General features: G+C 53.0%; 1 protein-coding gene across 2 annotated transcripts in view; it reads left to right on the forward strand.

Annotated features, from left to right (window-relative positions):
- The window catches only part of PLXND1 (plexin D1), a 67,911-nt gene that overhangs the window by 44,482 nt on the left and 10,681 nt on the right, over positions 1–12,748 (forward strand). For both annotated transcript variants that reach the window (XM_033071412.1, XM_033071413.1), the window contains exons 21-29: positions 694–801; positions 1,400–1,512; positions 2,657–2,764; positions 3,283–3,413; positions 3,770–3,968; positions 9,985–10,131; positions 10,835–10,991; positions 11,606–11,709; positions 12,652–12,715. In XM_033071412.1, the coding sequence (XP_032927303.1) occupies positions 694–801; positions 1,400–1,512; positions 2,657–2,764; positions 3,283–3,413; positions 3,770–3,968; positions 9,985–10,131; positions 10,835–10,991; positions 11,606–11,709; positions 12,652–12,715 (1,131 nt within the window). The remainder of the gene's footprint in view (positions 1–693; positions 802–1,399; positions 1,513–2,656; positions 2,765–3,282; positions 3,414–3,769; positions 3,969–9,984; positions 10,132–10,834; positions 10,992–11,605; positions 11,710–12,651; positions 12,716–12,748) is intronic.

Genomic DNA, 12,748 nt, shown 5'->3' on the forward strand with positions numbered 1-12,748 from the left:
TGGTCACAGGCATGGCTGTTCCAGACCATTCCAAAGGTGCTCTTAGGCCAAGGTCCTGTCACCAGGAGCAAGCAGTGGCAGGTGCCTGGCCAAGGAGGAAGAGCAGAGCCAGCATCCTTAGCTGCAAACCTGAAGCAGGCACATTGGTGGATGTACCTAGCTGGAAGCCTTGCTGCACACCTTTGTCCTCAGGCTAGGGTCCCTGCACAGAATGACTTTGCAGCAAGAAACCTGCCAGTTCACAGCAAATGAGAGCTTTATAGTAAGGATTTAATTTATTTTTAATAAAGGCTCTCATGCACCCTGTTTACTAGGTGCACCACCCATCATTAGAAACATATTTCTGGAGGCATGGGAAGACTGTCAGATATGAACACTGTAATACAGGTGGTAAACAACCTCAATTCTGTATTCATTAATCAGTTGGAACACATTAATGTACAGTTAAGCTGAGTACAGACAGCCCAGACCTAAATTGAAGATGACAGTTACAGCATGATCATTAAATCCCAGCTGGTTTTACTTATTTACAGATAATCGACAACTGCCTGAGCAGATACCAGTCTGGTGGTAGGTGTGAAACCAGCTCTGGGTTTAGCTTTCTGCACTCGTGTCTGGGAGAATTGCTCTGATCCCAGCTGCAGCTGCTCCTAAGCCCAGGTCCTAAGGGCTGGTTCTCTTCCTCTTTTCCAGCTCTCTTTGTGTTCTGCACAAAGAGCCGCAGAGCTGAGCGCTACTGGCAGAAAACGCTGCTCCAGATGGAGGAGATGGAGTCACAGATCCGGGAGGAAATCCGCAAAGGTGAGTCTGTCTGGGTGCCAAGGAGCCATGGCTAGGAGCAGGATGTCAGGTTAGGCTCGAAGCAATTCACCTTGTGCTGTAGAAGTTCACAGAATTGTTTGTAGGAGAGTTTCTGTGGTTGTCTGTGAGCTCTGACAGAGATTGGGATGCGGCTCAGTGGCTGAAGTGTGGCCCTGCCACTGTCCTGCTGCCTGGCTTGGGCAAGCCACTGATCTCCAGTGCCACCAGCTTCTCTGCCCTGGGGTGAACAGCCTTGGCTGTGTCAGAGGGCTGCTTGAAGGTCACGCTAACCCTCAGTGTGCTTTCCTCTTGGGTGCAACAGAAACTGCATCCCACTCCTCGTGGAGCAGTGGGAGCATTCCAGGTGTTGCAGCCACCTTCCCATGGTCCATGATCCTGTCCTGAGGGGTCTGGGGCTCCTGGGCACAGAATGTTCTGTCAGTGCCCGGATGGGAATGTGCTGCTCAGAGCAAACGCAGCTCCAGCCCTGCCAGGGCACGGCACGAGGGCAGAGAGGAGCCGTGCCCTCCTCCCAGTGCCAGCCTGCCTCGGCTGGTGGGGACTGGGCTCTCACCATCTGCACCTCTCTTTGTGTAAGGTTTTGCAGAGCTGCAGACAGACATGACAGACCTGACCAAGGAGCTAAACCGCAGCCAGGGGATCCCTTTCCTGGAGTACAAGCACTTTGTCACCAGGACGTTCTTCCCCAAAGTAAGGACACAGCGCGTGTCACGGGCACCTCACTGCTCCCAGTTATGTCCCCACCAGTTCAGGGCTCTGCTAAAGGGCTTTTACAGTGTCACAAAATCATTCCACTGTTATATATTTACTTGTCACATATTTCAGCCTCAATTATCATCAAAAGTGGAGCTGCACCTCCTGAGGTGTTGTACAAGATCGCACATGACAGAGGCTGGCGGCAGCTGTCCCAGGAGCTGCTCTGGCTTGCCTGTTTGGGGCCATTGCACACCTCCTCTGAAAGAGCTATCACACAAGCAGACTGCTGGGGTCTCCTCCTCAAGGGCTTCAGTGTCACCCCACTCCATTCAGCAGAGGCTGAAGGGTGAATTGGCAATCAGGGAGCGGGGCTTTTTGTCCCATGCAGGTGCCCCCAGGCATTCCCAGCAGCTCAGCCAGTCCTCAGGAGCTCTTTGGATGTCTCTGTCTCTCCCTTCCTCCCTCTCCACGGTTGACTGTGTGGTGCTCCCAGTAAATGTCCCTTGGGCACCCAGTCCCAATTTGTCTGCCCCCAGTCCTTCACCAGAGCTGCCCCAGACGTGCTGGTGCCGTCATTCCTGTCACTGGCTGCTCTGCTGTGTGCCTGTGCCCTTCACCGGGGCTGTATTTCATCCCCGAGGCAGTTGTGTGCCAGTGCTGAGGACTGAGATGATGATTTATGACTGCAGAGTGTTTCATTAGTAGCTATTACTCAGGTTTTTCAGTCTCCACGTCTCTGCACACTAGAGGCTTTAAGATTCAGGCTGGTATATAAATGCTAGAGATTTAAACATTTTCCCCATCTGTTTTAAAAGTTACATATGTTGAAACACTCGGAACTCCTCTATTTTGATATATTCTTCTGTAAAACTGTCTCTTTTGGGAGTTTTCTAGCTGTCACATTACTCTATTTGCAGTCTCCCTGCCCTAACAGCCTTGCGTTTGTGCAGACGTCTGCCTCCCCCCATCCTTGTGGTGTTTACTCATTTGGGAAGCTCTTGCGAAGTGTTTCTAGGCTCCCTAAGGCAGCCCGTGCATGTCTTTGGGGTGGGTGGCTTTAGTCCCAGTGACAAGCCTCCTGCTGTTATTCCCCTGTGCACAGCACACAGGTGCCCTCCTAACCTGTGCTTGGTTCCAGTGTTCCTCCCTCTACGAGGAGTGCTACATCCTGCCATCCCAGCAGCTCAGCTCGCAGCTGGGCTCCCATGTCCAGGAAACACATCCACTCCTGGTGGGAGAATGGAAGGTGAGTAACCCACTGCCAGAACAAACCCTGTTGGGTGCTGCTGGCCATTAACTCAGAGCAGCACTGGATCAGCTTGGCAGCTGAAGAAGGCAGATCTGTGAATCTGCTCTTGCATGAAGAAGTGTTTGCCTGGGATCCTTCCTGGCTCTGTAACCCTCAGGCTGCAGTAAGGTCTAGAACTTCTGCAAGCTTACCAAATCCAGCCCTCTTCACCTCTCCTTGGACACCACTATTGCTTTTTGTCAGCCCTCAGCTGCACGTGCTCCATCTGTCTCATGGTGGGGAGCCCCAAACTGGCCACAGTGCTCCAGGTATCCTCAGGAGTGCTGAACAGAGGGAATGGCCACTGCCACTGTCCCAGCTGTGTGTTCCTTGCCAGAGGAGCTGCTGGCTGTGTCAGCTCGAGGGAGGAGGGGCTCTTCTGCTCAGTAGGGGCATCCCTGCCATCACGAGGGATAAAACGTGGAGGAAAACAACAAGCAGGGTTTTCTTAGTCTGCTGTCTGAATTTTTCTTCAGATCCCTGAGAACTGCAGACCCAACATGGAAGAAGGAATTTCTCTGTTCTCCACCTTGCTCAACAACAAGCACTTCCTCATCGTGTTTGTCCATGCTCTTGAGCAACAGAAGGACTTTGCTGTCAGAGACAGGTATGAGCTTCAGAACCAAAGACTTGGCAGCTGGAGGAGACTAATTTATTCCTAACCCAAATCCAGCCTGTGTCTGGGCTGTGTTGCAGTGGATGGTTGAGTCACACTTGCCTCCACATTTGTGTTAGAGATGGATGGCCACAAACCCTGAACACTCACTCATTTGGCTTACCAGTAAGAGTAAGCTGACCTGAGGTCCTGCAGCACTGAAGGAGGATTGGAACTTCTAACACCATTAAGAAGGCTCATGAAAATTGTCAGAAAGGCTGCCTTTTGTGTGTTGGGTTTTTTAGTGCCAGTCAGCAGTTCAGCCTGGTTGGACTGGGCCTTGAGTACTGAACCATTCTGTGTTTCAGGTGTAACCTGGCCTCCCTGCTGACTATTGCCCTGCATGGGAAACTGGAGTATTACACCAGCATCATGAAGGACCTCCTGGTGGATCTAATAGATGCTTCAGCTTCCAAAAACCCCAAGCTTATGCTGAGGAGGACGGAGTCTGTGGTGGAGAAGATGCTCACCAACTGGATGTCCATCTGCATGTACAGCTATCTCAGAGTAAGGGAGCCAGCCCCTGCTGCAGTGGGTGCAGGGTCACCTCTGTGTGCTGCAGGGATGGGGGATGTGGGGGACAGCCTAGGGCCTGACACTTGCCAGCAGTGCCACTCAAATGGTCACTAACACTTGGCTCACTGATGTATTGGATGATTCAGGCGTAGGAAAGCAACCTGAAGTTCAGGTGCTTCTCCATTTCTGCACAGGACCTTGGTGAGCTCAGTCCTCATGGCAGGTCAGAGCACAGATCAACGCTTTCACTGAGCTTGAGAAGAGCCACAGGGGAGCTGAAGAATAACCAGGATGGCAGGAGGTTTTGGGCAGCACGTGGTTGTGTTAGTTTGTGTGACCAGCTGGCACAGCCAGGCTGAGCAGGGTCTGTCCCTGGAGCCACGAGGCTGAGCAGGGCACGGGACACGGGGCAGGGGCTGCTCTGTTCAGTGCCCATTGCTGTGTGGGGCCTCTCCTGCAGAGGCATCCTCGTGGTTTGCTCAAATCTGGGCAGGAGAGGTGCGGTCAGTCCCAGAAGGCTGAGGTCTTCTCTTGGTAATGAGCAGGAAAATGTTTGGCACCTCAGAGCCATCAGCAGTCCATCTGCTCAGTGCTTTATCTCCAACGTTTGCCAGCTCTGTTTGGAATTCCCCAGAAGAATTGAGCAATAACTTAATTGATTCCGCAGCAGTTAATTGGAGGATACCCCATTTTACCCACGGGAAGAGCGGTGAAAAAGCCTTTGAAAACATATCTTTTTCCTAAGTGTTTTTTACATCCACAGAAGCGATTCTATATTGTCTTCATACATTGTGATGTCTTCTGATCCCAGATGATCACTTTTTGTCCTAAAGCCAGTGGTTTTGTAGTTCATAATCTTTCATTTTAGCCGACTCCGTTAGCCAGTCTAACAAAAGAAGAGTTACAGGAGTGGATGAGGATGGCTGTGCCAATGTAGCCCTGCTATCCAGCCTGTAAGGAAAGAAAAGAGGGAATTAGTAAGGTTTTTTTAATCTTCAGATTTTGTGCCTGTAGTTTAACCATTGGAGAAAAAAAAAGTGCTGATTTTCCCTTTTGGGGAGGGGAGACCACATGTGAGGCATCTGATCCAGCTCCAGCTTGTGCTAAAAATGGACATTGTGCAAGAAGGCTTTCTCAGGGAAAAAAGAAAAAGAGGAAAGTGGAGCCTTATCACATGGGCTTGAAGGCTCGAGCACATCACACAGCTCAGCTCCACACACAGCACTGGGTGGGAGCTGCCCATTCCCACAGGCTGGTCTGGGGCCAGGGGGGCTGTGGCCATCCCAGGGGGCTGTGGCCATCCTGGGGGGGGCTGTGGCCATCCTGGGGGGCTGTGGCCATCCCAGGGGGGCTGTGACCATCCCCAGGGCCAGGCAGTGACCATCCCAGAGGGGCTGTGGCCATCCCAGGGGGGGCTGTGGCCATCCCGGGGGGCTGTGACCATCCCCAGGGCCAGGCAGTGACCATCCCAGGGGGGCTGTGGCCATCCTGGGGGGCTGTGACCATCCTGGTGGGGGCTGTGACCATCCCAGGGGGGCTGTGACCATCCTGGGGGGGCTGTGACCATCCTGGTGGGGGCTGTGACCATCCCAGGGGAGCTGTGACCATCCCAGAGGGGCTGTGACCATCCCAGGGGGGGCTGTGGCCATCCCAGGAGGGCTGTGACCATCCCAGGGGGCTGTGGCCATCCCAGGGGGCTGTGGCCATCCTGGTGGGGGCTGTGGCCATCCCAGGGGGCTGTGACCATCCCAGGGGAGCTGTGGCCATCCCAGGAGGGGCTGTGACCATCCCCAGGGGGGGCTGTGACCATCCCCAGGGGGGGCTGTGACCATCCCCAGGCCAGGCAGTGATGCTGTGAGCTCTGAGCTGCCTTCTCCCTGCTTGCGGCCCACAGAGGGAGGATGAGAATGGGTATGGTGGGAGCAGGGCTGTGAGCTGACTGGGTCCTTTGCAGAGCTGTTGGGCTGCTGGCTGAATGTGCATTTCCAGCACCTGCAGCAGGTCCTTGGCAGGGGCTAAGGCTGCACACTGGGTTTGCAGTCCCCTCCCATGTCCAGCCTGAAGCCATGGCAGTGCAGAGCATCAGTGCAGCCTCTGTCCCATCTCTGAAAGCAAATGGTTTCCAAACTAAAGCACAATGAAGGTGATTTCCAGCAGACTCTGATATCTCACATTCTCCACAGCGAGGATGGGATCAGAGGAGACACTGAGCTGCTCCTGAAATACAAAAAGGGAAAAGAATTGGTCAGACAGGAGTGTCTGGAAAGGAAATTTGTCCCAGGTGATACAAACCCAGCTGTGCAATGGGACAGGAGCTTGATCCAGATCAGCAGAGCTGGCATCTTCCCCACCACACAAATGAGGATGGAGCTCCTGTGGTGGAACAGACAGCACCTCCTTCCACACGGCTGCTGTCAGCTCAGGGCTGTGATTTAAATAGTAGTGATAGCCAAAGGCCTCCCATGTGCCTTGCATTCCTCAGGATCAAACTCTGCTGCCTTCGGAGAGGCATTTCTTGGTTAAAAAGAAGGCTTGCCCGCCTGCCTGTAGCACTGCTCTGTCAGACATGTGATGATGGGCCTGGTTTTCATTCCTGAATTATCCCCATTAATCACAATGTCTATTTGAAACAGCTGCTGAGAAAGTCCCCGCCGTTGTGCAGTGGAAAAATTCCAAGTGCTTGTATTTTCCCTTGTAAGTCAACGCTACATGCTCAAAACATTTGTTTCACATTAATGCTCTGCCTAACAGCCCGTCCATTTGTGTTTTGGGGGAAAATGATTTGAAGGAGCTGTCTTCAGCTGGGAAGGAGCTGCTGGCCACAGGCATTCGTGGCCTGCACATGTGGAGGGCACCTGAAGGATGGAGTGCAGTGGTGGGGCTGGCTCAGCCTGGGAGGGGCTGGAGGGGCTTGCTGTGAGCCACGGGGGCTCAGAGACAATTGCAGCATTTGCCCAGCCAGTGCAGAGCTCTGCTTCTGCAGAGCTGAGTGAGAATCGTAGATGAAATGGTCCACATCTCTACTTTGTGCTACAGTTTTGGCGGAAAAAGCTTTAAAAGAAAGCCTTGTCCATGAGCTGCCACGGTGCCATTGTGCTGCCTGGCTCCTCACGGGGAGTTAAAGGAAAAGTAGGGTTCTGGAGTTTGGCTTTTATGTCAAGCTTACCCAAGTTTTGCGTGTGGGATGGAGGTTTGGTTCTTCACAGAATGCAAACAGATAACTGTCCCAAAATTAGCAGGCACTTGGGACAAACAGCTGTTTTCTGTGCTGTTCCCACCCTAGGCTCACCAAAACATTTTGGAAATGGCTGTAGTGTGTTCCTGGGAGGAAATCTATAATAACTTGTCAGAGTTGTGTTAATAGGGCAGCAACATGTGAATCCAGTCTGTGCTCTAAACCTTTTTGTTTTCCCAAGCATATAAAAATGAAGCCCTCCCACGCTTCTTGTGCGTGGAACAGTTCAAGTCCTGCCAGCCTGAACTGTGCTTTCCATTACTGCACTTATTTCAGTGCCCTGGGTAGCTTTAAGGGCCCATAACAGTTCAGTCAAAAATGAAAATGAAGTCTCATTAAAATACATTCACAATAGGAGGAAAAAAAGGCCCCAGACTGTGTTTTTTTAAGTATTTTTTTTGTCCTGAATCAGCACTGATCTCTTCTGGTTAAACTTCCTTTCTCCTAACCAGCCAAGTCCAAAGACAGTTTTGATTCCTTTCCAGATGAGTTTTCCGAACAATGCTGGAGGTTTCACAAGTTTGCCACTTTATCTCTAGTCCCTGCCTGCCAGCCCTTCTTCCCCTGCTTTGAAATTCGCTGTCTGATTAGCACTTTTGCAGATTTCCATAACATCCCACAGTTCCTGAGCCTGAAATCCAAAAAGCCAAACAGAAATAGCATCTCTTTAGAGGAGCAGTGTCGCCGTGTCCCCTGGGGCTGGCCTGGGCCGTGCACCCCGCAGTGACCCCGCAGAGGGACCCCGCCGTGCCAGGGCAGCCCTGTGACAGCAGGGAGGTGGCACCCAGCCAGCCCTGGCCCCTGCAGCCCGTGCTCATTCCAGCCCACGAGGGCTCCCATGTCAGTAGGATCGCCCTGTTTGATGTTTTTGGAGGCACTGCAGTCTCCCTTTGGCTGGAGCTGCCCATGGCAGGGATGGGCAGGCTCCAGAGCCTGACCCTGAGTTTAGCCTCGGGTTTGTCCCTGCTCCCTGTGACACAAACAGGGCTCCTGTTGGTAGCACGGCCAGTGTCAGAGCCCCGTGTGCAGGGCCAGCCAGGGATGTCCTGTGTCCTCAGTGTGAGGGCAGTGCCACTGCAGCCCCAGGAGGTCTCCATGTCAGTGCTGTCCCCTCGTTGTATCTTCCTCCTGCCTTTCCAAAATGAACTCTATGTGCCTTCTGCACATTCTTCACTCTTTGCAATCCTCAGCTTCTCCACTTCTTGACTCCCCACCTTCCTCTACATTCTGGAGGCGATGCCTTCCTGCGTTCCAGCACCCACAGCCCTGCTCTGAGCCCCTTTTGTGCTGCCTGCTCATGGCAGCATTGCAGGAATCATTAGACCCCTGCAGCAGACCCAGAGAGCTGCCTAGTGCTTATCAAGTTACCCTTGCAGAGGCAGTGAGAGCCCTGCTGGCACAGGCGTGTGCCCATGGCAGCCCTGCTGTACCCCATCACCAGCCGCACCCAACGCTGCGCATCTCAATTGACATCCAGCTAATTGCTTCAGCAATTATAGGGCAATTAGGATAAAAGAATCACCAAGTTTTAATTAAGAAGCAGATTGAACAGGATTTAGCAGTTCCTAGCTGACAAATATCAAAACCATTGGGTATCTGTTGCGTTGAGCAGGCTCTCAGATGGCAGGGCTGTGTGCGGGGGGAGGCTCCCGACACAGAAATGTGCAGAACTTGCACTTGCCTCATTGGAAGGAAATTGAACGTGAACATTAGGGAGAATGGGATGTACTCTAACACTGAAGAGTTCCTTAAGAAAATAGCTGAAGTTTCCCTTGCCCATCAGTGCAGCAGGCAGAAGTGGATCAGAAGTTGGGCATTAAACTGGATAGCTGAATCACATCACAAAGAGATGCTCCCTGTTGTATTTTTTGTTCTTGCTACAGGAGTGCCACAGTTCACCCCTCTCCCATTAACTTAGGTTTGATGAATGTAAGGAGTTAAATGGTGTGTTGGCTTGCTGTCACATGGGAGCAGCTTGTTGACCCTATGCTGTGTTTTGCTGTGCTGAGGGCTCTGCTGTGGTATGAGAAATATGAGCACTGGTTCCCAGAGCCACAGGCCCAGGCTGCAGGCTCACTCCCAAAGTTCAGTGGCAAACCATGCAGTGCAATGAGGGGTTCAGCTGACACATTCGTGAGAAAGCTGGGTGTCCAGATATCCCTGTTCTTGGATTTTTGTGCACATCAGCCCTATCCTGTCCTGCTGAGTGCAGTGTGCTGCACAGTCTGCACCCTGCCAGACTTCAGTAAGCATCTCTAGCACAGTGTGCTGGGTTCTCCCTGTTCCTGTGTAATTCACATGTAAATTAATGCACATTTGCATTTTGCCGAGTGTCTTGTGTGCACATCCCCGCTCGGCACAGCCATGCATATGTCCCTGCCTTCTGAGCAGCACCAGCTCTCCCCCGAGACAGCACAGGCTGTGCCCAGCTCCAGTGCTCGCTGCAGAGCTTGGATGGGCTGTGTTGGTGCTGACAGCTACAGCAGCCCCCAAAGTGGCCTGCGGCTGTTGTTGGCTGTTGTGTCCTCCTCCCCATCTGCGCTGTCATGTTGCCACAAGTCTGAAAACTTCTGAGCAGCCTCAGAGAGAGGCAAGTGGGAGTTGGGAGGCAATGGCCCCCACCAGGTGTTTGCAGCGCCTGGGGTGGGCTAGGGCTGCTCGCTGGAACAGAGGCACCTTCACCATCCACACAGAGCTGTCCCTGCTGCACTGCTGATGGACCTGTCACCACCAGCTCCGGTCTGCTGACTTGGTTTTCTTTCCTTTCCCCAGGAGACAGTTGGAGAGCCCTTCTTCCTGCTGATCTGTGCCATCAAGCAGCAGATTAACAAGGGTTCCATTGACGCCATCACGGGGAAGGCCAGGTACACCCTCAATGAGGAGTGGCTGCTGAGGGAGAACATAGAGGCAAAGCCAAGGGTGAGTACCCAGGTGCTGGGGCTTCCTCAGAGCTGGGTGAGAGGGAGATGCTGTTCATAGCATTTAGGTCTTCACAGCTGGTGAGAGGGGAAGGCACCCAGACAAAAGGAGGACAAGGTTTCTCCTAGAAAGAGTTGCTGTCCTTGCCCTGCAGCTCTGGGCTGTGATTGGGGCAGTAGCTGTGCCTCCCTGGTCTCTGAGCAGGTGTCCGTGGCAGCCTGTGGGCCCTCACAGCTGCCTGTCCCACTGTCCAGGAGCTCTCAAGAGCTCCAGGCGTTGCAGCAGACCCATCCTGCAGCAGGCTTAGAGCTGGTTTAAGCAGTGGAGCATGTTGCATCAAGCAGAGGCTGAGCAATGAGCTTTGGTAGTCCCAGCAGTCAGAGCCAAGCAGCTGAGGACACAGCTGGTAGTGGGGGCTGACCTTTCCTGGTGGTCAAGCCCCATTAGCAAGACAGCATGAGAGGGGCTGCTGTGCTGCTCCCTGTGTTCTCCCAGCTTGGTCAGCAGAGCCCTCAGCCACTGGGGCTGTAAATCAGTGCTTCTTGTGCTGTAAAGCATCAATGGCCACATTAGTTCAGCCTGATTTCCATCAGCACAGAACCAGAGCACACCATCCAGAGCTGTGCAGACACCGCAGCTTCCAAGCATTATTGGGAGCCAGCAGAGCCAGGCAGGGCATCCCTAACACAGCCTCTGCCTGCAGAACCTCAACGTCTCCTTCCAAGGCTGTGGGATGGACTCCCTGAGTGTCAGAGCCATGGACACAGACACACTCAGTCAAGTGAAAGAGAAAATTCTGGAGGCCTTCTGCAAGAACGTCCCGTACTCCCAGTGGCCAAGGGTGGAAGATGTGGACCTCGGTAAGGAGCAGGGCATGGGACCAGCCAGGCTGTAAAACAGGTGAAAAGAGGGAAAGGGACCAGCCAGGCTGTAAAACAGGTGAAAAGAGGGAAAGGGACCAGCCAGGCTGTAAAACAGGTGAAAAGAGGGCAAGGGACCAGCTGGGCTGTAAAACAAGTGAAGAGGGCATGGGACCAGCCAGGCTGTAAAACAGGTGAAGAGGGCATGGGACCAGCCAGGCTGTAAGACAGGTGAAAAGAGGGAAAGGGACCAGCCAGGCTGTAAAACAGATGAAAAGAGGGAAAGGGACCAGCCAGGCTGTAAGACAGGTGAAAAGAGGGAAAGGGACCAGCCAGGCTGTAAGACAGGTGAAAAGAGGGAAAGGGACCAGCCAGGCTGTAAGACAGGTGAAAAGAGGGCATGGGACCAGCCAGGGTGTAAAACAGGTGAGAAGGGCATGGGACCAGCCAGGCTGTAAAACAGGTGAAGCACTTCAAGTGGTGCAGCAGCTGCTGGTGCTTGCCAGAGCAGTGGGTGAGGAAGCATGACAGGGGGCAGAGATCAGGACAGCCATTTGGCCTCAGACCCTCCTTGGGGCTGGGGTCTCACTCACTTCTCCCCTCTCTGTGTCCAGAGTGGTTTGCCACCAGCACCGACAGCTACATCCTGCGGGACCTGGATGACACCTCGGTGGTGGAGGATGGCAGGAAGAAACTCAACACATTAGCACATTACAAGGTAAAGCCATGACAGCCCTGGGGAGCCCTGCCTCCTCAGAGCCCGCCTGCCCTCCTGGGCCAGCTGCAGTTCCCCTCCAAAATCGGGATCATCAGCAACAAGCAGAGAGGTTGCCATAGCTCCGTGAGAGCTTCCAGGGAATAGACATCTGCCCTGGCGAGAATCTCGTTAATATTGCAACACACAGAAACTAATTAACACTCTTCATGCAAAACAAGCTATTACTGACAACAGAAAGAGGAGGGGAAAGAGCTCTTATTCCCAAGGGCCACCAGCCTGGCTGATTAGTATCACAGTGCTCTTGATCTGCACTCCTGCTGAAATCGCAGCTACAACTGTCAGTGCCTGCCCTGAGAGCAGGGGCTGGGGACACCATCGAGGAAGTGAGGCCAAAAATATGAGGAAACACGGTGAATCAGATTGCTTTCTTGACTGTTTTTCTGTTTAAAATTAAATAAAACCAGAAATACTTAGCGATTTTCATATTCCCTGGTATGCCTGGAAGCATAATCCCCACTGGTCTGTAGCTGTGCCTGGAAAACAAAAGTGGAGCTGAGTGCTCATTAGCGTGGTTATCGGGGTAGCAGCAGTGCTGCTGGCACGCTGCCCCTGTGGCACAGGGCTTTCACCACCCCTTCTGTTTGGGGAATGGCAAACCAGCACCTGCACGGCCAAACTCTCCTTCCTCTTCCAATTACATCCAAAAATGTGTCTTAGATATGTATTTGCCCATTTCCCATTGGGTTTGAGAACCTCACTATCTTGTAATTGTATTGAAAATTCCATTTCCACGTAATGGGGGCAGGGGCAGGGCAGGTTCAGGGGATGTTTGTGGCAGAACCATGACTGCACCAGCGTCCCCCAGCTCCTGGGATCTCCCCAGGACCAGGCAGGCACTGATGAGGCCCCACCATCAATGTGTGTTCTTCCCTTCCTGCACAGATCCCTGAAGGGGCATCCCTGGCCATGAGTTTGACGGACAAGAAGGACACCACGCTGAGCAGAGGTAACATCTCTCTGCTCTTAGGAATGGTTGAAT

The sequence above is a fragment of the Catharus ustulatus genome, chromosome 13 (assembly GCF_009819885.2).
Source record: "Catharus ustulatus isolate bCatUst1 chromosome 13, bCatUst1.pri.v2, whole genome shotgun sequence".
Taxonomy (NCBI): Eukaryota; Metazoa; Chordata; class Aves; order Passeriformes; family Turdidae; genus Catharus; species Catharus ustulatus.